This window comes from Paramisgurnus dabryanus, chromosome 20, assembly GCF_030506205.2.
Source record: "Paramisgurnus dabryanus chromosome 20, PD_genome_1.1, whole genome shotgun sequence".
Lineage (NCBI taxonomy): Eukaryota > Metazoa > Chordata > Actinopteri > Cypriniformes > Cobitidae > Paramisgurnus > Paramisgurnus dabryanus.
Window position 1 is genome coordinate 18,620,250 of NC_133356.1, and position 26,019 is coordinate 18,646,268.

Here is a 26,019-nt window from a genome sequence, read left to right on the forward strand (position 1 = left end):
GTTGTTGTTTTCATGAGAATCGTACTTTTTGCACAATTAACTTCATACGAATTAGCCATCTTGTAATATATGTAAACTCAAATAATCCACATCTGATCTGACCAATAAACAGTTAATTTTAATTTCTGGATTAAATAATTTTATATTTAAATACTTTGCATCGTCCCCATTCGTGTGATTTTTAACATCTCTGGGAAACCAAACAATTAAATTCAAGTTTTTAGGCAAAAGACTAGTTCTTGTTTAAGTTTTTTACACACACACACACACACACACACTAGTACTACTAGTTTTTAATTTTTTGGTAACATGCCAAATTAAATGTAAAAATAAATCCAGACAGTAAAACCCAGCGGAATAAACTCTGATATCAATCCAATGACACTTTATTTTCTTTGCACCAAAAACTGCACATTTCTTTGCACATTTATAACAAGTGTTTGGACATACATGCAGATTTATACGTAATACATGTAAACATTAAGAACCATTGATTTTGAGCTTCCTTGTTTACGGTAAAACTGTAACACTTTAGTTTCAATTATAGTTAAATAATGTTACTGATCACTATAGATAATTTTGGAATATATATTTTTTAGTATTTTGCATCTACAATTCACAAGCTAATGGTACATGCAGTAAACAGTATTTATACTGGGATGGATACGCTCATTAAAATAATCACTCCAGTTACAAAATGGTCCCATTTTCTTTTTGTTTTCAAACTAATTCTCTGTATTTTTTGTAAACCACGAAACACGCATTCAAGAAAACCATAATAATATATATAGCATAAAATGGTTCTTGGTACTGTAAGATACTGTAATGATGATGTGAAGAACCCTTACTTTTAGAAATGTAACAGATCCTCGAACAAATTCAATATTGAGTATGCCATTTCTAACCCATTGCTATTTTACAGTGTGATAAAGCACTGTATACACTGTAGTGTATAGTATGTATACTTAGTACATTAATCATCAATACATAAACAAATAAGGCTTGGTGCTTATGCCATAAGAGTACATTAATACTCCAACTGTAAAGCCCACAGAACCCCCACACAACATAATAGGAGTGAAATTCAAATCCAGCTGTGAGGTATTGAGTGCAAAGCGTGCCCATGCTTGATTTTTAGAGGCCTTAAGCTTTGATAAGTGTGGATGTGGTATCTTCTGGGTCGCTTGCATGGTTGCGGACCACAACACTGGCGGTCTCTGTGCGAAAACTGCGCCTCATGTGTAAGGTTATCATGTGCTGTAGTTCCATGTTGTCCTCCTCGGATATCTTCACAAATGGACAGCACTGGAATGCTTTGCGGAATCCTGAGCGAAATCTTTAGGAAATGGGACATTGCAGTCTCATAAATACTGATAGTATTACATCTTCAATCCAAGACTAAGTTTAAAGTGTAACACTAAAGTCTTAAGTATAAAATGGGTTGCTTATGAATACATTATTAAATATAGCACTGGATATCAATGGAGATTATATTATAACACACAGTTTCTTTGGATGCACACACGCACCTGGCCTAAGTTAACTTCTGGTCTGTGTTTGTTTATCGGTCTGGCGAGTGGCTAAACTGATCTCTGATACAAATACCTTGTCAAAAAAGTTTCAGTTTCCGAAAGACAAAGAAAAAGTGGCGAGCATAGATCATCACTGTGTGAAAAGAGGTTCGGTTTCCAGGCAAGATATAAGGATCTGTAGCTATACATTTTTTTTATATATACATTAAATATTATTTATTTTGCTTGTTATCAGAAATAATCTACAGTACTCTATAGAGGGAATCTCTTGTTACTGATTCTTTGCGGAAGTCCACCGGAAGTTAAGTTGGGCCACAAAAGCTGTTTGTTTATGTTGTTGCTGCTGAAACTGTCTATAGAACAGTGTGTGAAGTGTGTCTTTACCTTTGGTTTAGACAGCAGTAAATAATGGGGTTATACATGGTTGAACTCATTGCCAGCCAGAAGATGGTCAGGTAGACCTGCTGGATGTAATGTTGCTTGTATATGTCCTTGTTGAAGCTCCCCAGAATGAAATAGATGTGGTAGGGGAGCCAGCATATTGCAAAGGTCATCACCACCACTATCATCATCTTCACAACCTTTAATAAATGAAAGAATTTGCATTTGATTTCTACACAAAGCGATATCTATGAACCAATCCAAACCAGCCAGCAATGAAAAGAAGCAAGCAGACAGACAATATAAAGGGAAAAAAATGACACAGGCAATTTCCAGAAGCCATCTCTTCAGTACCCAGTAAATGATTGAGATTATATTCTTTAATTATATTTGATCCTAAAATACACATTTTAAAGATGTACCGAATTACAAGAATTGTCAGATAGTAGTGGCGTCAGTTGGGATTATGCATAGAGAAACTTGAATAGATGACATTACTTAAAGTTACAGTGAAACAGAAGTAGCGATAATCTTATTTTCCCTGTAATGACATATATTACTGAAACGCTTTTAAAGATAAAAAAAGGTAGGGCTTCATCCATCAAAAATTGATTGGATCATTGGAAGTTTGGACATGTTGCTATATGCTAATCGCTGCGATCTTTTCCCCGGCCTCACCCATCTACCATACTCTGTGACTGCCTGGAGATAAAGAAATCACTTTGAGGAGGGGATGGAAATTTGCCCACAGGTAAGTCATTTGTAAAAAAAAAAATATTCAAAAAAATGTAAGTGTTTAATTTCAATTTCATTTTGACTTTAGACCTCCTAAGACCTAGATACGTGGACATGACATTTTTTTGTTGTTTGCACCATAATACTTAATTCTTTGTACCTGGAACCTGTTGTACACAAACGTGGATAATTTCACTGCTTCATTTTCAAGGAAAATATTTGGTTATTATATTTATTGGTTATTCCTAACCCCAAAATAGCTGGAAGAAATCTGAAAAAAGACAAACCAAAGCTTGGGTCTTAAGAGGTTATATACAGACAGTATATTTAAGCTTATCTGACCTTGCGTTTTGCCTGGATATGATTCTGGTAGTGGTCTGATGCTTCTCCAGGGATCTCACTGCCCCACAGCCTCCGGCCCACCAGGCTGTAGGTGACCAGCATCACCAGCAGAGGGAGTAAGTAGTTTAGGATAATCACAGCAATCTGGTACCTAATGAGATTATCACTTTATCAGTCAAATGTGTATTTAAAATATACCTCACTACTTGACTTTGCACTAAGCAAAAGACAATACCACTAGTAATACATTCTCTCTACTGGAAAGAAAATTTAAATTAAAATGACTCTCAGTAGAGAGGCATTACAAGGTTATCATAGGCAGTGTGACATTGCAAGAGCAGTTAAATATATTATCCAATCTCTTACGAGAGCTGATGCTTCCCTCCATAATCTCCAGGCCATTCCACCATACAGACAGTCCGAGGAAAGAAGAACTTGGTACTGGCATAATAACACTGAGGAAAGGCCAAAGCAAATGCCACGGCCCAGATGAGCCCGATCAGGACTTTAGTAGTGGTGGAGGACAGCCTGGGTTTCAAGGGATGGATTATAGCCATATATCTGCAAATTTCAACAGAGCATATTTTAATAAAAGTGAACAGTATATGAAGAGTTTGGTTCCAATGCGCAATATATGCCTTTTTTATTGTAACCACCAAAATCAGTATGGTATCTGGTCAGTATTAAAAAATAAATTCTTAATTTTACACAAAATCCAATATCCGCCATGTTATTCTGTCATCTATTCTCCCTTTCAAACCGCAACAAATGCCAGAATGCAATAAATCCGCTCAACAAATCACAGCGCACCATTTCACGCATTGTAAACAACAATGACGGAGCGTTGAATACACACAAAATCCTAGTTTCTTTATCTACTTTGTACTTCGTGATCAACAAACAAACAAAATCTAATGAATACTTTGATGGCATTGATAAACCTGTGGTAGTTTTCTGTGGCGGGGAAGAAACGTAAGCCATCAAAATCAAATAATTTACTTGAAAGGCACTCGTGCGAAGGAAAAATGGCAGCTGTTGCTTGTTCCCATGCGACTGCATCAAGCTTCTGTCATGCTAACACATTGACCCCAGGGGATCTTATGAAAAACGTTCCATTATTTTACTCAAAGTCAATGAAAATCGAGCAGGACCCAAACATTTTACAGCTGATCATCATCAAAAAAGTTCAGTGACATCGTTCCAAGTATGACAGCAGTGTTTTTAATATGACAAAGTAAGTGTTTTCATTAAAGGCAGGGTGCACGATTTTTGAAAAACACTTTGGAAAAGGTAGTCGGGCCGAGTACCAAAACACACTTGTAGCCAATCAGCAGTAAGTGGCTTGTCTACTAACCAACATCGTTGTCTGAGTTCCGTATGTGTGGGGTGGGTCTATCAAAAAGTGATTTCAAATGTCAACACTGGCTTTCAGAGATCATGCACCCCGCCTTTAATGCCATTAGGCTAATGTTAAATCAATGTATACCACTAGTCAACTAAATGAATATAACATGGCAAGGATGAATGCACATTTATATATTGATTCAATAGATTTATAGCATTTTGGAAAAAAAACTTTGTGGAAAAATATAATCAGTTTTTATAATAAATCTTTGAAAATCAAATTATGGTTTTCAATTTGTAATGTTATTATAAGCAAAATATACAATGTGAAAGTTTGTAACAGAAAATAGTGGTTTTCATCTGGTCAATTTCTTGGAAGGCTATAGAAAATCCAAATGAGTCAAAATGGATTTATTATTGCGTTTTGGAACCAAACTCTTCATATCTTTATACATGCTGGAGCACAGCCAGAAAATTAATGATTGTTTGAGTTATTTGTTATATTTAATTAGGTGGCCACTAAATCATGATGTCATCGCCACAGTCGACGTCATATTAATAAATGATACAAGATATGTGCTATACGCTGTTAAAAAAATGATCTGTCTGTATGGTTCCATAAAGAACATTTTACATCAACGGAACCTCGCTGTTTAACAAATGGCTCTTGGTAGTGGAAAATGTTTTTACAGACTATCAAAAGGTAAGAATTAAATTAATATTTTAAGAATCTTTGACTATACGGTTCTCTGAGGAAAGAACCCCTTATCACATTTTTTTATTAAAATAACTTTTTATTTATTACTTAAAATGATTTAAGCGCAGTGAGTAGGCTAAACGTAAATTTCTTAATAGGTAAGTGGAAAGTTATTAGACGACGTTGCCCTCCAAGTACATGTTAATCATTTTAGGATGTTCTATTGTTAAAAATGGAGGAAAGAACGTTGCAGGAAATGTTAATAACCTTAAACGTTTTACGAACATTATGCAACATTTCCACATTTTACGAACAATACGTTCCCACAACCAAAGTATGTTCGGAAAACGTTATAAAAATAGCTGGGTAGTTACGTCACTGTTTAACTTGTGCGAGCGCGTATTGTAAGAGCGCTTTTTCTAAAGCATTGTAACAACACAAAATCTTACAGGCTGTATAAAATACAAATATAACCTTATTTACCATTAGCATTCATAGGTTTCAATAATGATGATCAAGTGGAGGTCTTTAGCCTATATTGTAAATGGATGGAAATTGCATTCTACATGATAGGCTGTAAATGCGTTCATCCGCTTACCTGTCCACAGCAATAGCTGCCATTGAATAAATGCTTGAGAACATAGCTGTTATTGGAAAGAAGTTTTGAAATTTACAGTATCCTAAACCGAAATACCAGTCATTGTGCAAAGCATACACAAAATTGAAGACGGTGTTGAAAGTTGCCATTGACGCATCCGAGAAAGCGAGGTTTACAATAAAGAAGTTGGTCACTGTCCTCATTCGTTTATGTGCCAAAATGATCCAGATAACTGTGACATTGCCAACGACGGAAACAATTACGATTAAGGTGTATGCAATTGCCCATAGTGCCACCTGCCAGTCCGGTTGCTCGAAAAGGTTGCTGAAGGTTTTGTTTCCATCTTCCTCGTTGTAAAGAAGAGATGCTGAAAGTGGGTCCAAAGTAGTATTCATCTTAGTTGTTCGCAGTCACAACACATAAGGCTCATTCCAGTTAGTCCAGTGCTACGACATGGTGTATTTTGCACATAGGCTATGCAACAGTAGAGTTCCAAAAGATGAATGAAAGTGCGCCAAATTGGATGCTGGGGCGCGCTGCTGTGACTGCAGTGATGTGAGAAACTGAAGGAATTTGTGTCAACTGTTGTTAGGGGTGTGTCGGGGGTACAATGACGCACAACATCTTGCTCAAAAATGTAATGAGATGCATGGTGGGCAGCTTGTTGTCATTAATTATTGCCAATCTCCTGCACACAAATATGCCTCAATCATATCTGAAGAATGGGCTACCTCTCCATAGACGTTGCCTAGCAGGCCTAATTACAAATTATATTTATATGTATTATAGCGCAATGCTTTACCAACTTATAGCTACAGGAACATCGGCTATTTCTAAACTTGTGTGAGGTGATATTTGTTTATTGTCTAAGCAGTGATGCGCCTGTCTAGGCAGCAGGAGGTGGAAAAGTGGAGAGTGAATACGAGGGCACAGAACCCGTATGTTAAGTTTTTTTTTTTTGCTTTTTGTTGCTGTAGTACCGTTGACGAACAAATTTTAGAAATTTTCTTTTCAACTAGCAGAAATTCTTCCTCAGTCTGGTGGCCCCTTTTAAATTCTCACAATGTCATTATTTATGGAACTGTTAGAAAATTTTGCATCTGTTATAGAGAAGACTTTTGATATTTACTGAAATAGCTCTTTGACCATTGCAAGGTTTAATTTTTAAATAAAAAAATATGATAGAGGAGACATGGCTACATTTACATTTTAATTGTCACATTCTGTATGTTTTAACGTAAACATATTCTGCAGATTTGTCCCTTATATTATTTTTTATATAATTATGTATTGTAGTATATTTCTAAATTCGGTGAGTTAGCAAATTCTTGGAAACCATAGATATCTAAGCCTGAAACTAAATGCCCTGCAAGAAAAAAAAGATAAATAAAAATGCTTTAATAACGTTTTAGCTAAATTTTTCTTTAATCTACACATTTCTGGACCAAACTGATAAATTGAATAACTCCAGTGCTCAGAAAGTAGGAATAAAAGGTGTTTCATAGACTTCCTGCCTTGCTGCGCAGACCAATCGGCACACAACACTAAAGTACCGCGATAGCAATTCAAAAACTGTGCCTTCGGCTCACTCTCGCGGTACTTTGATGTCATACTCTGATTTTTCTGCGCGGTGCTGCATATAAACACACCCACAATCTACCGTATCGTGCAGTAAAAGAACAATCTGCGCTCTTATTGGTCTAACGATCCATCAATCAAAGCATTCCGATTCATGACTGCCTGAATGATAACGGAGCGCGCGTGCTCTGCTCGTTCAGGTAGACGCACTTCAAACAAACCAGGAAGTGTTTACGCGAACATGACAAACGCCAGTTACAGGCTTTAAACATGGCAAACGAGGTCCGATATTGTGAGAGGTGCTCGTACGTCTTTCTTAAGTTCTTTTTAATCGTATATGCAACTCTTTTCTGGGTGAGTCTGATATCTTGTTTAATTCTTTCTTACTGCATGATATATATATTCGCTGAGATACTGTAGTGCCCTGACGTCAGCAAATGTGCGCACATAATATAAATTTTGGATAGAAAAGGGGGAAAGGAAATGGTTGAATATTAAAAGTTTGCTAACCTTTACATTTGTTGTTGGTTTCTTGTTATGCGTAACGTTATGTGTAGTATTGCTGTGAACTGCCACCCGTTAACCTGTTCTAATGTCTTTACCACACCCTCCTCTTTACTGCAGTGCATTGTGGTGTTTTTATGTTTACAGTTTTTCATGCGTTTAAATAAACCTCTTTTATGTACAATTTTATTCCATAGGACAGCATATATAATGTAATTCACTGTATGTATGATTTGCAGTAATGCACTGGGTGATACACAATTAAATTGCCTGCACGTTACCTTGTTGCTTTCATATTGCAATGACCAAAATACTTCTGTGTGCCCAATTATGACAGAATAGGATGTGACCTCTGACCCCTGTTCAGTATGTATTGTAATTATACCTATCAGTAGTTTAATTTAAATTTCAAATAATTCTTATTTCTCACATCGAACAGCATATTGTTTTAGTTTCCATACCTTTAGATGGGATTAACAAGATATCTTCATGTTGAGATTTTTTATCTCATAAGCACAGCAAAGCTGTTTTATGTTGGGCCATATGCTTATGCTTTATAGATTTATTCAGTCATGTTTGTTTACAACCAAAGATTACAATAAATATTTGGAGGAAAAGTGCAATTAATTCTTTTTCCTCTGGATTTAATTGTGCAATAAATATGCTTTGCCTGTTTTACAGAGCTTATTTTATATCTAATTTATTTGATTTTATATCTAATATAATACATGCACTGGTCACCAGTTTTACTTAAACTAGAATAGTTCAGTAACTTTTCAAAAAAAAAAAAAAAGGAATATTCAGAGTTTACATTTACATATGTAAAGATCTGTAATATTAAACCTATATGTTATAGATATCTCATTTATGCTATAAACATTCTTTATATAATTGATTTAGAATTTTTTTTTGATAATTGTGTTGAACAGACTCTTAAAACTCAATAACATGCTCTTTAATGTTTTATTGACATTCATGTAAGACATTTAAGTGTTTGCAGAGATATTTGGAATGTATGGGCCACTCTATTTTGCGTCTCTCCTATTTTCTGCCAGGAGCAGGTACATGTTGAACCTGTCAAATTGACAGCATAAACAATGGGACCCACACAACCCTATTTCACTCCATTGTGCCACCAACCGAAGCACGTGATGGCCCATTGGCCCCAGCTTTACAGTGCTGGATGACCCAGCGTACATTTGGTTCTGCTCTCGAATAAGTTTTACTACACGTGCCAGACAAAAGGCCGCGTTGGTGAATTATGATGTATGGATGGCCTAGAGTTGCTATTCTGTTTACGAAGGCGAGGGTTTATATCTGATATTAACATCTCATTTGAATAATGTGCATTAAGGTGGATTAGTAACAATCTTAAGTATGCCAACTCGATTGATTTATAACACCTAACCGATTGGGTAAATGGCTTTGGGATGCATAAAATCGTTTTTTTTTGCTATTATGTGACATGGTTTCAACTTGTATATTTTTGAAGCAGCATGTCGATTTCTATCAATAATCTTCAAGATGATCTGTGTTTTCATCTTTGAAGTATTAAAAATGTTTGCTGAAGAAATGTGGTTTTCCATAAACTTAAACATTAAAATAAACGTATAGGTATTATAAAGACATAACCACCAAGATAAAACAAGATCTCAGCCACAGAGATGCATCACTTGTAACAGGGTGTTGGTACTCTTATGTTTATAGTCTTCATAGTCAACCAAAAAAGGTCATAAGTGGTCCACACTCCAGTAAGCTTCCGAAGAGGATATCTTAACTTGACACATTTCTGGTTTTGCTTCTCCTCCTATTTCTCAGAAGGAATTAGACATTTCTTAGTATTAGTGACATGAAGGGTGATGTGGTATGATATATATATATATATATATATATATATATTATATATATATCGTGGCATTTTCGTTTAATTCCTTTGTGAACCTTTTAACGTCCTAATATTTTGGGATTGGATTTTGATGTAATACATTTCATACATATCTCTTTATCATATCGGAGAATTAAAGCTATTTTACAACATATCCATAAATTACATTCTGGTGGAGTACAATGAATAGAAAATTCAGAGAAGAGTTCAGTTCAAAAAGAAATGCATTACCAAAACAAATTGGTTGCAAAGCCCCCATGCGCACAGACACCACACCCATACGTGCACATGCAAGTGAGTTAACAGGCATAGAGGGGTTTTACCACAATTATCAGAGCTCCATTATGCTGCTTATTATTTGATTATACTGTTAAGTTGTGTCATAAAAGCTGTGTTCTCAGGCATGCTGAAGTCCATTTACTGCATTTATGCACAACTTCATTGACATCTGTTTCTCTCAAATCTAGATTTCACATCCTTTATTTGAACAAAAAAAGCCTGCTTTAATTTGTTTAGTTCGAGATCCAGAGCTCTGATAAAATATGATCTTTTATGATATTTTTGGATAGCAATCATACTTACCCCATCAGGGATGTATTTCAAGGTTAGAATACATTAACTCACAAGGTCAAATTGTACAGTTCTCCTTTGTTTTGTTAACCTTAAAATGCCTATTTAACTGGCAGCATACTAAAGAATATAATATGAAGAAATACAGAAATGAATTTATGTTAGATACATTTTTTTTGTTTCACGTTCAATGAAGTCCTTTTTCAGAATCATGAATGTTAAATTTGTATTAACTTTATTAATTTTTATTTACTTAACCTGTTATCATACTCTAGCTTGTGGTTTGACTCATGTGCTTACTTGTGTGCTCAAGTGTGTCTGATTATATTGTGTCATACCATGCTTTGTCTGTTTCAGTTGATAGGTGGGTTTATTCTGGCCATCGGCATTTATGCAGAAGTGGAAAGGCAACGCTACAAAACCCTAGATGGAGTGTTTCTCGCTCCTGCTATTATTCTTATTGTCCTGGGTGTGTTCATGTTCATCGTCTCCTTTATTGGTGTCCTGGCATCACTCAGAGACAATTTGTGCCTTCTCAGAGTGGTAAGTGTCTACCATCAGACTCTTGAATATAAAAGTGTCTCATATGTTTAACCTAATGGTCACTAGTTAAGTGACAAAGTCTGCTTGTTTTTCAAACTTGTTTTCAAAGGTACAACCAAATAATGCTATAAAAAGAAGACCTGTTCTTGAATTTTATTAGCAATTTTTTTAGTTGTTGGTCTACAGATATTGTTATTATTTGATGAATGGACTTAAGCTGATTTTCTGAAGACAAATTTGTTAATTTATGTACTTTCAAAGTTTCGATTTTTAAATGTAATCTTTCCTTGTAAAGTGGAGGTTATCACATAATGTAAAAACCATATTGATTTTAACCTCTGAACATCTTTTATGATCTTATCAAAACTGATCTTTTCACCTTATGATTATACCGTACACTAAAAGTCCAAGAACTTCGCTCTAACTTTCAAATGGAGTCATTTCAATACAACAGCCTCATTTTAACAAACACTGTAAATAATTACAAACTTTTGGTGGTTGTGATTAAATTTATTGCATTCAATCTGCCAGTAAAGCTAAATTCTGGTACTGCCAACGTATTCAGTTTAACGTTTAAAACAATACGATTGGTTGAGGTGGATTTCCAATACCCAGCATGCTTTGCATGAACCTGCGTTACAAGATTTTTAGTAAAGAGAAAGACTTCATAGTGTTAAACATTCATTTATGTTGGAGATTTAGAAAAGTTTGCTATTTAAAAAAAAATGAATTTTAACCGTTGTTGAGAAGTGTAGTGCCTGTGCTTTGGCTGTAGGTCGGATATGTGTTGCTTTATCATATAAACGATGCCAACACTGAGCTCTTCACACTTACAGTACAAACACATGAGTCACATTGTCTGTTTCTATGACTTCTCAACAAAAAATAAATGGTGAACATTATGGTAAAACATTAGTTTTAACTGTGCTAAAATATTAAATACAATTAAATATATAAGTTATACATTTGGATTAATAGTAATTAATAAATATTTTTTTCTTAAAAATGTTGAGTTGGTATTCTTAAAAGTTTTGAGGTTATCAGTTTCCACAAAAGTTTTGAGTACTCTGAACTTGTCAGGTTTTACAGTGTTTACTGAACTATTGTACTAGATCACATCATTTCATAGGTGTGCATAAGTCATATCATTTATCAATTTGATCTGATAGGTCACTGGATTTCACATAAGTTACATAGGAATGTACTGTAGGGCAGAAATTTAGGTGAATTGTAGGAGTAATGTTTAAAATCAGTTTCCCTGTAATGTGCATGTTTGTTTCACTTGAATCTACTCTTACTGTTGCTTTGCAGTTTCTGTACACTCTGGCTATTTGTCTGGTTTTGGAACTTGTTGGTGGGATTGTTGCTCTGCTATTTAAAAACAAGGTACATTGTGCCATCATTGTTTTCACTGTATTTTTTTATTGCTTTTCGCATATATTTGCATGCAGTTTTATTATACATTCACCTTTTTACTAGTCAGCTTTTATATGGTTTTATATGGTACATACATTTTTATGTACCTACTATTCTCACTGTGTCATACCTTAACAGTGACAGACAGCGCAATAGCATGTAAAATTCTATATTATTAGTTATTTATAAAAAATACAATAAATCAGTAAAACAAAAGTAAATTGTGTAGCTAAAAAATGTGGCAGTGTATATATATCAATATGTTTTAATTGATATAAGTCTTGTATCCTTTTATTGTGTTAAGTGCTAATGTATAAAAGAATTGTGAGGTAATGATATTAACAAAATTTACTTGACACATATTATAGGTTCATCAAAAACTGTTACTTAAAATCCACTTAATCCCGGCCTTAGGCCATTCAGAAATACCGGTTTGTTGGTACACTCCCTTAAGGTAAATAAAATGGAAACACTTTACCAAAGGGTTGAATTTGTTAACATAAATGTCTTTGCTAACATGAACTAACAATAATCTTTGCTAATGTTAGTTAATGCTAATATAGTTATTCATGTTAGTTAATAGAGCATTAACTAATGTTAACAGTTACAACTTTTAATTGTAATAATACATTAGTAAACGCTGAAAATAACATGAACTAAGAAGATTATTAAATGCTATATTGTGCCTTGTTAGTTCATGTTAGTTAATGCATTAACTAATGTTAACAAATACAACCTTATTGTAAAGTGTACAAGTGTAAAGTACAAGAAAACATGTAAGATGCATTTAGAGGGTTTTGCATCTGAGTTCTTTAATTATATTGTCTCATTATACCAGACCAGTCCTTAAATATGAACTTTTTTGGACAAAGTTTATACAAATCATGTGATACGAGAAATCATAAGAAATTTTGATATGGGACCTTTCTTGTAAAACCTTAACTTTCCTGTGGCTTGCAGACAGAGGAGCTTCTCAATAAAAATATCCGTAAAGGCATGGTGAATTACTACGATGACCTTGATTTCAAGAACATAATGGACTTTGTTCAAGAAACGGTAAGAGATTTGTGCATGTAGGAATGGTGAGTTTGCATTAAAGGTATCTTTGTGATATAGGGTTGAAAAACATGAACAGCTAATGTATTATGATATTCATCAATAATGAGACACTTTATTTACAGTAACACCTTAATACATTTGCATTTTCCTTGCATGAAAGTTAAAATGAAAGGCCCAGTGACTGGTCATTCATGCCTTGAACTTTAAGTTCATTCGACCATTTGCTTTATCCAATGTTCATGTATTTACTTTTAGTATGTAAGAAAAAACGATACAAAGACCGTTATTAAATAAGCCTTTCCACCACCTACTGAATTACAGTGATTCTTGAAATGTCCAGTCACTCATGAAGTTAAGACCGTTGGATGGGTAATTAGGGAACCAGCAGACAAATCCACAAAACACCTACACTGCACACAGTCAATGGCAGAGGCATTCAGGCATTCAGGTCTAGTGGCTTTAAGGTGCATTCATGTGTATCTGAATATGCCACTGACTAAAGACCTCCATGCACACAGAGCATCTGCATGCACCAGTGCACCTGAATAATCACTGTTATTACAGTGCCTGTCAGCTGTGTTTAATTATTCCAAATATACTTTTTATTTAACAAGCTTAACTCACTAAAACTCAAATGCTTGTCAGTTTTAAACAAATTATTTCTCACTGTGATGGGCAAAACTAAAAGAGATAGCATATAATATTTGTTAAGATAAAGGGGATTAATTTTTATTTGAATCAAATTTAGCCTGCTATAGACCAATTTCGTGTTTGCAAACAGAGATGACGTTTTTTGTGGGCGGAGCCAAACTGGTTGCAGAAAGTGACTGCTCCGCAGTAGGGTTGTGAAGTGTTTTAGCATTAAACCGTGATTTTTATGGATCCGATGTTCTGTCGAAGTCTGATTCCTTTATGTTTCCCTTTAGTGCAATGTTTCTTATAGCGTTTTAATCACATTACGTTTATTTTTTTAGATAGATCAAAAGTTTAAATGGCTTGGCTACTGATATGCATGTATGTAATTTATATGTATTGTTCTTTTTTGCTAAATCAAATATTTTTACAGTCTGAATCGCTAAAGTACATGTAAAAGCAATACTATCATGTATTATATATAATAGCGTTTATTAAATATTTCATAATTTTCCTGTTTTTTATTATTTCTTCCTTAATAAATTATAATTGTAACATGATAAAAACGCTATAAGAAACACATGGAGGGAACAGACTTCGACAGAACACCGGACATCTTCTCTACTTATTTTCTATTCTAATTATTAAAAGATTTCCAGATGATTTCCTTGCTCCATTCTGTCCGTTTAAGGGCTTATTGTAATCATAAACACCTACGTTTATCTTCAAATGATGTCTTCGACGATGGTATTCTATAAAAATGAAAGCCATCTTTTTTGGCATTCTTATTCTGACACTTAACAGCACAACATGACATTTTCCAGTAAGTTATCTTGCTCTTTTCACTCGTGTCTAATTCATTTCCACTGTTTTTCTGCAACCGCATTGCGCGCGCAGCTTGCAGTGACGTAACTGTGACGTCTACTCTAAATTGGTCTATAGTCTTTCACTTTTGTTTGTATTAACTTTTATTTCAGCTTTAACATATAACATTATGGGCCCTATCTTGCACCCAGCGCAATTGACTTTGTCAGTGACGCATGTATCATTCGTATTCTGCACTGGCGCACAGCGGGTTTTTTCATCCACAGACGCACGTCGGCAAACTAGGGAATGAACTTGCGCTCCCTGGGCAGTTCAGCGCAAAAAAAGAGGCGTGTTCCGGCGCAAACCATCCCTGATGCTATTTTGCAGTTTCAAAAAACAATTGCGCCACTGACCAGAAAAAAAAAGTTTAAAGTCAGTGGCGCGTTGCGCTTTGTTCAGTATGCTATTTTAAGGGCGCATGCTTGACCATAATGTATAGCGTGCACAACGCTATAAGCTCAATTAGTTATTTGTCAGTGGTATTTATTAGACTGCAGGATGAAGTGGTTTCATTTCATTCTCATTTACTTTTAAAAGACAACCCATTCTGCAGTTATTTACGTTTGTTATTTGTAATAGTATGCAATTATGCAAACTTTTTAAAACTGATAATTGACCTACATCAATGAATATGTGTTTCTTTTGAAAATCGACCAGTCACTAAAGTAATTGCTTCAAATGATATTCACTGCCATTTAAATAAGCTGAAGGTCTGGAATATGAATTTGCCATTCAGTGAGAAAAGACTGAAGTCTATATTTATTCATGAAGTTCCTTTTGAAAGCTGTCGGCGCAATAAATGAATAGAAGACAGCTCAGATTATTCATTTCACTGCTTATATTCACAGCCCTGTCTATATAGATATTTAACAGAAGACGATAGATGAAAATTTGTAGATTTAATGAAATGTTTTTCTTTTATGTAACGTGTAAATAGTCTGGTACAACATAGATCTCACAGCACAGACAACCAGATTCACAAAAATTATAGCCTGCTGCTATTTCTATTGAGAAGTTGTTATACTGCTTTGATTCTTGTTTTTCCAGTTCAAATGTTGCGGGGGAAATGAATACACAGACTGGGAGGTCAACATGTATCATAACTGCACTGCACCTGGACCTTTAGCCTGTGGAGTTCCTTATACCTGCTGTTTAAACAAGGTCTGTGTCTGTGAATATCTTTCATTCTCTATTGCAATGTGAACATGGTTTTTCAAACATTAGATCAGGTAATGAGACTTTTCATCTAGTTGAATGAATCATGTAATAACTTGTCTTATTTTCTTATTTTAAATTGAGCTAATTTATTGTAAACATAACAAAAACACTGCATAGTCCGCAAAAGCAAGTTTTCTACATTTCCGTCTCAAGGATCTGATTGCATGTTTTGATTCTTTATAACTCTATGGCTTGGTTTCACAGACAAGGCTTAGCTAAAGCCAAGACTAGGCTTTAGTGAAATTAAGATGTTTAAGCTTATAGAATAAGAATGCTTTAGAAAAAGATGTTACTGGTGTGTATCTTGAGACAGCTGAGATGAATGGCACTGGCTTATTTTAAGATCTGTCAGTGCAAGATATTTTTAGTTGTGACAGCTCAAACATGTGTCTTAGGGGGCATGCACACCAAAGCTTTTATGCTGGCGGCCGGTGTATGTTTTCAATTTTTTCCAATGGAAACAAAAAAGCCAGCAGCTGGGCACTGAGAGTTACTGAAAAATATTTAACTTTGGTTAAAAGCTCAGATTGTCAATGTCAGTTCTCACACAACCATCCAATCACAGTTACGTAACGTACCATAAACCAATGAGAGTCTCAGCTCTCATCCCCTTTAAAACCTAGTTGCGCTTCCCTATTTGCCGATTCCCTATTTAGATGGCGGAATTTGAGAACTGAAAAACTAAGCAGAGGAAGAAAACCACGAGTTTAAGATTGATGTTAAAACATTGCATTGTTTTTATTTGTATTGAAATTGTTATTTTTTGTATTAAAACCTTTAAAAGTCGTTTTCTTTTAGTCATGGAAGTAAAATTAGCAGGCTTTTAATTGCTGTAAATGTATGGACAGCCTACATGATCAGCGTTCTCAAAGAATAATTTACAGATATGCCAGAAAATGTTTGTACTCTAAAAATACTTTATTTGTAACAAACAGGAGATAAAGAATTGACAAACATGTCTATAGTCGTTTCAGCACTCCACATGTACAAAGTCATCATATACAATAAATCCGTGGGTAGCATTTAAAAAAAAAATATTATTTATATTTGCAGTTGCAATCTTTTACATTTTAATCCTTGAATTTGTCATATTTTTAAATGTTTATGTGCTGCTGCGCCTCCATGTGTGTGATAAGCAAACAGCCGTTGTCGCCCAGTTTATAGGCGCATATTACTAACATGCTCATTAAATAACAAAAACAATATTGCACCATTGACTTTAGACCAGGTTTTAGTTGGTCAATGGCGTAGTCTGTTTTAGTTGCCTCAAAATAGGAATGTGCCTGAACAAACCTCGTTTTCAGACCAAATCCCCCATGGGCGCAAAAATGGGGGTGCAAATGCATTTGCTATTTAAACAATGTGGCGCTCAGCGTAAAAATGCTAATTGCGCTGGGTTGAAACTAGCAAAAGACACTTGAGTCGCACATTGCACCAGGTCTAGGACTTAGTCTAGGACTAGCCTTAGGCCTTGTCTGTGAAACCAGGAGAATATCATGTTGGGAACTCTGACAAAGCTACTGCTGTCGACTGCACTAGTTTTGTTTTTGGAGAAAAGCTAATGGGTTAATCTAGGATCTTAAAATGAATTAGATCGTTTTAGCACATGCAACTTTATTTTCAATCATTCCAGACACTGTTTTCACTTAAGGGATTTGTGTTATTTAGAACTGAATTCCTTTTAAAGACCTGGTAAGGTCAGTTCTGTCAGATTTATTAAATCAATAAGCAGGTTCATTAAAGTAATGGCACTATTTGTGACACCCAGTGAATTGGGAAGAACTATTATAAAGCATCTAATAGTATTGGTATTTTTCTGGGCATTGAGATATTGGATGATAAGGATGCTGCTGATTTAGTTTGTTTATGTGATGCCTCTTTTTCTAGCCCAATTATTTGAGCCTATTTTCTATTGTCTAGTCCCAGCTGTGTCTGTGCAGATTACCTGTGGACACGCATTACATTGTTATTATCAGACAAGGCAACTTCGTTTTATATGTTTACATTTGCACATTATGGCTGAAATTGTGAATTTTAATTTCATTCTATCAAAGATATGTTTTTTTGGTTTAAAAAAGAAGGGACAACATTTTTCTCTACTCCTAAATCAGATAAGAAACCACGAAGCCACTTAGATATTAAGAAATATATTTGTACCGTTCCTCAAACAGAACTGTGATTATTATAATTCATTATAAAACTTTTAAGTTCAGCAACACTCTCACCCACCAGAACAACCAGAATTTTAGGAGTAATGCTTGATGACCATCCTCAGTACCCACACATCAAACTGCAATGCTCTGCTGTCCAGACACACATTAAGAAGTCACAAATTGTCCAAAAACTGTCTGCACTCTTCAATCAATAGCGGAGGACACATTTCGCACTTCTCTTGATCTTACTCCTATGGCTATCTGTTGCTGACTGCAAATTCACTGCTTTGCCTGGCCTCCTTGAACATCAGACTCCTCCTGATCAATGTCCCCTCCAGTTCACTGAGCAATTGGCGTCTGTTGAGTAAAATTATTTCACAGATCGCTTCATTTCTCTGTGATGGAATGAGCCTTATACCTCATCCTGACCTTTTGAGATTAGAAAAAACAACTGAAAAAAACTTTTCAGTGTTCACATAAGTGCCCGCAACGATAAAGGCATTCACTTTTTTTCCAGTTTGTCTTCCAGTGTGCTTGTTTTTTATGTTAAAAGCGTGTTTTTTTGGTCCTGTCATGTATACTGCATCACTTGTTTTTTTTCTTCAGAACCCAAAAGCAACATTCTCTGTCTTAACTATTGTTTAGGCTGCTTTTTAGGAAATTACTTTTAAATAAAATGTGTGTATTTAAAATGCTTTTCCAGTTACTTTCTGGTCACCAATCACTCCCATAATAACCAGGAAACCCCAAACAACACTTTAAAAAAAAACTGTGTTGGGGTTCTGAAGAACAGTGAAAGATTGGAGATTTAAATGATATGAGGGAGTGAACAATGACAAAGTTTTCATTTTTAGGTGAAAAATCCCTTTAAGACTATAGGACTATGTTTAAATGACACATCTAAATAAAATCTAAATGTAATCTTGTTAAAAGAATAATTTTATTTTCTTGATCCAATATGACCGTTGATGCTCTTATGCAAATATATTATAGGGTTAACTATGTTTGAGTGTTTTACTTTTATGAAGATATTAAGACTTTTTTATTCTTTTTATTCTGTATTACAGCCTTCTGAAGTTGTTAATACGATGTGTGGATACAACGTCTTAAAGAAAGAGGTAAAGTCACTGTTTCTGATTTAATGTAAGCTCAGCTCACACACAGAGTTGTGAGGGTTGGAATTAAGATGCTTGAATGCAAAAGCCACTAAGCGCCACCTCCGTCAAAAAGTAGATGATGATATTAAACGAATGCTCTCAAGCCTGTATTATACGTTCATCAAATACTTTGGCTTCAAATTCACTTAATCCCATCCTCAGGCCATTCTGGAATCCATTAAGAGTGAAAATAAAATGCTTATTTACAAGAAAACATGTCGGACACAACTTAGAGAGTTTTGCATCTGAGCTTTTCATTTGCTCTAATGAAAGAAAAAGACAAATTTCCTGTGCTGATTCACAGGTCCAGGAATATTTTTTGAGGGATCAAAGGTCTTATGAGTAATTGAGTCACCTGGGTAGAGCAATGAGAATGCCAGAATCACCCCAGAATTTTAATGGACGTAAGCACCATGGATTGAATAATGATGTGTCTTATAATAAAACAGCTTCCAGTTAGCATCCAGCCATGCAATTACACCCAGTTATTTAGCCAAATAGAAAGATGACCCGTGCATGCATATAACCTCTGCTTCTTATCTTTGTCTACAGCGGCTAGATAATACAGAGATCATCCACATACGTGGTTGCACCAGAGGAGTCTTTATTTGGTTATTGGACAACTACAAAAGTATGGCTGCACTTCTTCTCGGTATCTTACTGCCTCAGGTAGGACTCAAAGGGATATAACATATTCCCTTAATACAGTAAATCAAGGTGAACATCCTGCCAAAATGTATTTTGTCATGTAGGCTAATGCTGTTGTTTTAAATAGTTACATAAAAATGCAACTATTAGATGTTTTATCAACTTGGTATATTTTATTTGATATATTTTTATTATCTTTACTGGTACAAACTTCATCATTCATCATTCTTATGATTTTTAAACATGACATATTAACAGTAGAACTTGACAAATGTTTTAAAATTATAATATTAATTTAATTTACTTTCATTTTTTTCACTTTTCATTTTTTCATTCATTTTATGAATAATGTTATGGTAATCCTTGGACTATCCTTGAAACCAGACCAGTGTTAATATATATATATAATAATAGAGTCACTGCTTATTCATGTTTATCATTTATTACAGACATTTCAACACAACACATCTTCAGAAGCTCTTTACTTGCACTCATTGCATACCACATTCAATGTCAGCCTGTAATCATGGTAGAAAAAACTTTTTGAACTTTATGATGCAAAGGACCCCGGACCCCAGTTTGAAAACCCCTAATCTAGTCAATGCATCTGAGATTTAAATGGACTATCAGTATTAAACATTAAACCGCAGTAATGAGTAATGAGAACACACGCAGACATATCAGCTGTTCCACAGTTGTGCAAACAATTTAATACAACAGCACTCTTTCTCATGGGATATTTATTTATTATACAGCAGTTTTAACAAGAAATTAATATAAAGTAACTTACCGTATTTTCCTGATTATAAGTCGCTCCGGAGTATAAGTCGCATCAGTCAAAAATGCGTGGAAGAGGAAAAACATATATAAGGCTGCGTTCACACTGTACCATAATACGGTTGTCAAACCCGTATTTGAGTCCTTAAGACGTTTCCGTTCACACGCAGTTCGGTTATTTACGGGTTTGACAACCGCATTCTATAACCGACCTCACACCCGTACATTTTCGGGTTTCACAACCGTATTTACAGAAAAGCTGTGGCGTGTGAACGGAATCGCACTGGACAACCAGTTGTCTGTCACGTCATCCAGTGCTTTGTCTGCATGATATGACTGAAAACTATGCAGCAGGATTGCTCCATAAGGTTAATGAGATAAATATTACCTTCATAGACGCCACAGAGCATATTACATTAAATCGCGTGTATCCCAGTAAGTGAGAGCAAAATAATAAAACCTTAAAAGTGGACGATATAATGTTTGGTGTAAAATAAAAGGGATAATTCACCCAAAAATAAAACGTAGCTCTTTATTTACTCACCTTTTTCTTCAGTGCAGCAATTAAGAAGATATTTTGCAGAAAACCCAATCTTCATATGAATGGAAGTCAACCGCCACTTTGAGAGCTCAAAAAGCAGATATATCCAATACAAAATTAATCCCCATGACTCTTGGTGACATATTTGCTGCTTGTGAAGCAGATTGATCGGTTTTTGCAGGATATTAAACGTTATTTACAACATTATTAGCGTTAATGCACATTCTTGGAAACATAAAGTGCGCATTATGTTCCCGCTCTAGGTGGCGCTAAGAGCCTGGTTTTGCCTGCGGTTGGTAAACCATACTCTCAGTGCCACAGAGCGGGAGCGTAAGCGCACTTCCTATGTGACTGTATAAATGCTTTAAATAAAGTTCACTTTCTTTCAAAAACGGATCGATTTGCTTTACAAGACGTCAATATATCATCAATTGGGATTACTTTTGAACTAGATAAATCTGCTTTGGTCAAACGTGCAGTTGCTTCATTCATTTTGCAGATTAAAATTTTAAATATGGACCCACCCTTGGTTATTTTTCTCTACACAATGGTAAGCGTTACACACACGCTGTTTTTGTTAATGACATAAAGTTTTGTCCATTGTATAATACTTTCGTTTTTATTTTTACGTCCGTCACTATGGTTACAAGCACCGCGTGCGAATAGCATACTGGTTTGAGGTCAGTTACTCGTTCATACAGGCAGTGTTCTATTTGTGTCGTAATGTGCTGTCTGAACAGCACACTTCCAGACTCACACCTGTAAGCAAATACGGTTGTCACTCCCGAAATTCTGTCGTGTGAACGCAGCCTTAGTCACACTGGACTATACGTCGTGTTTATTTAGAAAATAATTTCACAAAATCCAAGCTGAAGAACAGACATTTAATCTGGAAAGTCAAGTTATGCAACTAAACAATAGCACAGAACAGCAGCCTGAATAGGTATCCTTACATGTTAAAGTAACACAAACAGATATTTACACGATACACAATAACATACAGAACATACCTGAGAGGCTGAATAGGCTAAATTAACACAACAAACCAAATCAAGTTCAAAAAGGTCCCGAAGTCATTCCGCATCACTGAATCCATTGAATTACATAAATACAGGAGCAGCATAGAGACGACTCTCGTGGCTGTAGACGGTAATGGTTTCTCTTGGTTGAAATGAAATAATTTTGACGTATAAGTCGCACCTGAATATAAGTTCCAGTCCTCGCAAACTATGAAAAAAGTGTGACTTCTACTCTGGAAAATACGGTACACTTAGACAAAATATGGTCTTTTATTTTGTCTGTTTGTGCTCTACTAATGAAAATGTATATTTAGGAACTATTTATTTACTACTGGTTATTCATTTCATCAATATTTGTCCCTATGCCAAACTTTAGCCTTATGAAGTTGCGCTCTTTATAAAACATCATCTCATTAAGGGTTTTCCACACCAATAAAGAGGTGGGTAGCCAGCAAAAAGCTGTTCAAATTTACTCACTCTCTCAAAAAAGTGTCGTGAATAGAAACAAAGTATCATGGTTTTGAACAAATTAGCAGTCTGTAAATCCATCTCACGTCAAACAGGCACTAATGTGCAGCTGTTGCTGTGTATCCCTTTGCTTTGACCTGTTGCACTAAAAAAAACAGAGTCACAGATGCGGATAATCATATTCATACAAACTTTGAAACCATTAGAGAGTCATTTCAGTAAAGCAACAAGTTCGACAAGCCCAACACAGACGGACACAAAAGAAAATGTTCTCTTTCATAAAGGCGTATTAGAAATGATGGGAATAGAAATAGCAGTACATTTGTATTAGATCAGACTGTTCCTATCTTTCATAGGAAATGATGCCAGGAGTTTGATCTGTGATGTGAACAGGTGTTGATTAGAAAAATGCGGATATAAAAGTTCATGTTTCGGCCATACACAAATATTCACATTATACTAACACAAATGTAATTTTGCATTATTAAAGATGCTATCTAAAAGTAACTCTGTCTGCTGTCATATCAGAGTCAAAATTCCTTTAGGAAAGTCGCGCCACTAGGCGGTCATGTTTGCAATGCCTCTGGACTGTCATTTCAGTCATGCAAGACTAAAGTCTTATCTACTTAAAAGACCGATATCTCTAGAATTGTGCTCAAATCGCAATTAAACGGATTGTGCTAAAGAAATATTTTTTTAAGGTCATTTCAGCTACTGGGCATGCACGTAGGTTGCCAAGCACCTCACACGACTTGTTTGTTGAGTGCAGATTCTTATACAAAATTACACAAAACATTTATGTATGCATTAAATTAAGCTTACTTAAGTACTACAATTAAGAGGGTAGCCATGCTGCATAATGAGTTAAAGGGATGGTATGATGTTAAGTGTGGACATGTAGCCATTAAGCAGCAGTTCTGTTTAAAATTATTATAGTGGATCTAGAGAGCCTATAATGGTTGAAAGAGGGCACACAGAGAGAGCTAGACTTTGATGTGTGTCTTATTGCTGATATTATTGAATTGTAGCTTGTTGGTGATGGGTCATTGTTCTGCCTTGTTGGGGTCAGGGAATCTGATTATGGAGCCAATAGAAAGTTGAACAAGATGTTCAGTATAGCGTTTTAAAAAGTTAGATGTGTCCTTCACAGTTCAACAAATTTAAAACCAAGAGACCCAGACATAAAGCGAAGCATGCAAGCAAATTTGCAAACAAAAACAAATAACATTTTAAAGCTTTTATTAAATTATGTGTTTTTTAATATTTTATTATGTCGTTTGAGGTGTACTTATTATATTATGAATGTTTTTTTGCCAAAAAAAAAAATGTAACTAATGTATTCAGCCTGTTTTTCAAATTATATAAAAATTAATATATTCACGTCACTAATCCAACCTTTTTTTTTTGGAGAACGATGACAAATTATTTAGTTATTGAAAAGAAGGGCATTTATAGGAAATTCACAGGATGGATTAATATACCAAGACCTGTTTATATGTCAAAAGATCAAGGCCATTTTAATTCCAATACTGTTAAAAACAAAAATAACATATTCTCATTTATTGCAGTTTTTTGGTGTTCTCGTAACCTTGCTGTACATCACTCGGGTGGAAGATGCCATTGAAGAATATGGAAACTACATGGATGGTCTTCTAGATGGACCAATGGGGACCAAGCGCCAGAGCAAACTAGCAAAATGCTGCAAGTGCATGCCTCTGATTGATTAAGTGCTGTTACTTTTATAATTTTAGAAACACTGGCACAATCAAGTCATTAGTACTTGAAACACTTACACTCATTGTTTATTGTTTATAAGTGACACTGTAAAAATGGACAGTACAGTAAAGTGAATTCAAAATGCACTGATGTTAGAACTGACTACTTTTATTCTCTCAGGAATATTCTGCTACAGTAAATCAGGCCTTACTTACACTGACGATGCCATATACGACTCGGTTTTGTAACTATGTGTTGAATCTCAAAGTATCTTTTGCAAAGATTAGCATTACGTGAGAGAACGGCAAGCTGTAGCCTATATCTTAAATTACATTCATCACAAAATGAGTGCTGTTTTCTTTATTTATAATACATTGTGTCTACATTAAGTAATAAGTCTGATTAAAGTTAATGCTTATCAGGTGAAGTTAAGTTTTTTTTTAATTTACGTTTTCTACAATAATGGTAAACATTATTACCTCATTACTCATGGGGTATTAAATATTCACAGGGTTTGCTCCTCTTAGTTTTAATGACGATATTTTATTTTACATTTTATTTTGGAATTTGTGAATGTTTATGGAATAGTTTACAGTATATGTCATGATATAATGTTAGCATTTTATTTACGCCTTTTCTCAATATTAACATTTGTCTGACAGAGGTGTGGACAGGGCTGAATGTGTCTCTGTATCTCTGTGTTTAAGTGTCTTTAATAACTTTTCTATTGTTGACAAATGGTGATGGCTTTGTATGTTGCTTTATTTTCTATTTTCTGTAAGGCTGTTGTTTTTTTTCTATAAATGTGGGAGTTGCGTGTTATTTAATGTCAGGAAAGTAATCTGATTACTTAAGTTTTTATGCAACATGCACTAAATATTGCATTACTTCCCATGTACGCATGCAGTGAGAGATAATTATAATTTTAATGTTATGATGATTTTGACAGTGCGGTGGTGCTAACACTTTTGGTTTTGGGGTTTTTCTCAGGTCTTATTTATGATTTCTGTTGTTTGTGGTGAACTCTCTGTTAAAGACTGAATGTCCTGCTAAATAAATGATTTTTCCAGAGTTATTTGTGCTGCTGTTTTAGTGGGTTTTCTTATCTGTTCTGTCATGTTGCCTTGGCTTTGCATGTGGCCGCTGAATATTCTAAATATATTTTCTCTGAATGTTTCACTCGTACATGGGTACATTTCACAATTTCCTGTTTAATCTTCCAGATTTTGTACACAACCTTTGAAATTGAGTGTTAGGGCTCCAAATAGTCAATTTCAAGTAGTGCTTGTTGTAATTTTTGTTAGATCAACATAAATTATGGATCTTTATTTAGAAATTAAAAACCATTAAAGCTGCAAAAAGAATTTTCAATAAATTTTATACTGTAATTTAGGTGAATTTAGATATTCTTAATTTCTATAAGACTTAAAAATGAGATTACTTCTAACGAATTCTCAGTATATATTTAAACATATTTTTAAAATGTTTCTAAATATTACAGATGCAAAATTCTATTCATATTTTCACTATTTACTCTTTTTCTTCTTTCTTTTAACCCTTTAATCTCAAAAATATATATTCTTCGCATTATTAAAGTTGCCCACTTTATACCTAAGAGGTCTGGACCCACCTCTGCGT

The 26,019-nt window shown here is 34.8% G+C and overlaps 2 protein-coding genes across 3 annotated transcripts; one reads left to right on the forward strand and one right to left on the reverse strand.

The window, feature by feature from the left end:
• Positions 1 to 268: 268 nt before the first annotated feature.
• Positions 269 to 6,165, reverse strand: tacr2 (tachykinin receptor 2). Of its 2 annotated transcripts, none has more exons than XM_065296844.1 (5): positions 5,630 to 6,165; positions 3,357 to 3,551; positions 2,991 to 3,075; positions 1,917 to 2,113; positions 269 to 1,336 (listed from the first exon to the last, which is right to left on the reverse strand). In XM_065296844.1, exons 1-5 carry the CDS (start codon positions 6,022 to 6,024, stop codon positions 1,144 to 1,146), a joined length of 1,065 nt encoding a protein of 354 aa, XP_065152916.1. In that variant the 5' UTR covers positions 6,025 to 6,165; the 3' UTR covers positions 269 to 1,143. The 2 variants fall into 2 exon arrangements, with proteins under 2 accessions (XP_065152916.1, XP_065152915.1); XM_065296843.1 differs by having other exon boundaries at positions 2,991 to 3,141.
• A 1,211-nt stretch (positions 6,166 to 7,376) lies between these two features.
• On the forward strand, positions 7,377 to 25,456 carry tspan15 (tetraspanin 15). Its single transcript, XM_065296845.2, has 8 exons — positions 7,377 to 7,561; positions 10,524 to 10,709; positions 12,021 to 12,095; positions 13,086 to 13,181; positions 15,732 to 15,845; positions 19,123 to 19,173; positions 19,765 to 19,881; positions 24,234 to 25,456. The coding sequence occupies exons 1-8, from the start codon at positions 7,478 to 7,480 to the stop codon at positions 24,390 to 24,392; spliced, it is 882 nt and encodes a 293-aa protein (XP_065152917.1). The 5' UTR covers positions 7,377 to 7,477; the 3' UTR covers positions 24,393 to 25,456.
• Positions 25,457 to 26,019: the final 563 nt, after the last annotated feature.

Coding starts and splice junctions, on each gene's coding strand:
- tacr2 (XM_065296843.1), bottom strand. CDS start 6,024: ATGAATACTACTTTGGACCCACTTTCAGCATCTCTTCTTTACAACGAG. Junction 3,552..5,629: donor GCAGCTATTGCTGTGGACAG/GTAAGCGGATGA, acceptor TGAAATTTGCAG/ATATATGGCTATAATCCATC. Junction 1,337..1,916: donor TACTGCTGTCTAAACCAAAG/GTAAAGACACAC, acceptor CATTTCCTAAAG/ATTTCGCTCAGGATTCCGCA.
- tspan15 (XM_065296845.2), top strand. CDS start 7,478: ATGGCAAACGAGGTCCGATATTGTGAGAGGTGCTCGTACGTCTTTCTT. Junction 13,182..15,731: donor TGGACTTTGTTCAAGAAACG/GTAAGAGATTTG, acceptor TTGTTTTTCCAG/TTCAAATGTTGCGGGGGAAA. Junction 19,174..19,764: donor ACAACGTCTTAAAGAAAGAG/GTAAAGTCACTG, acceptor CTTTGTCTACAG/CGGCTAGATAATACAGAGAT.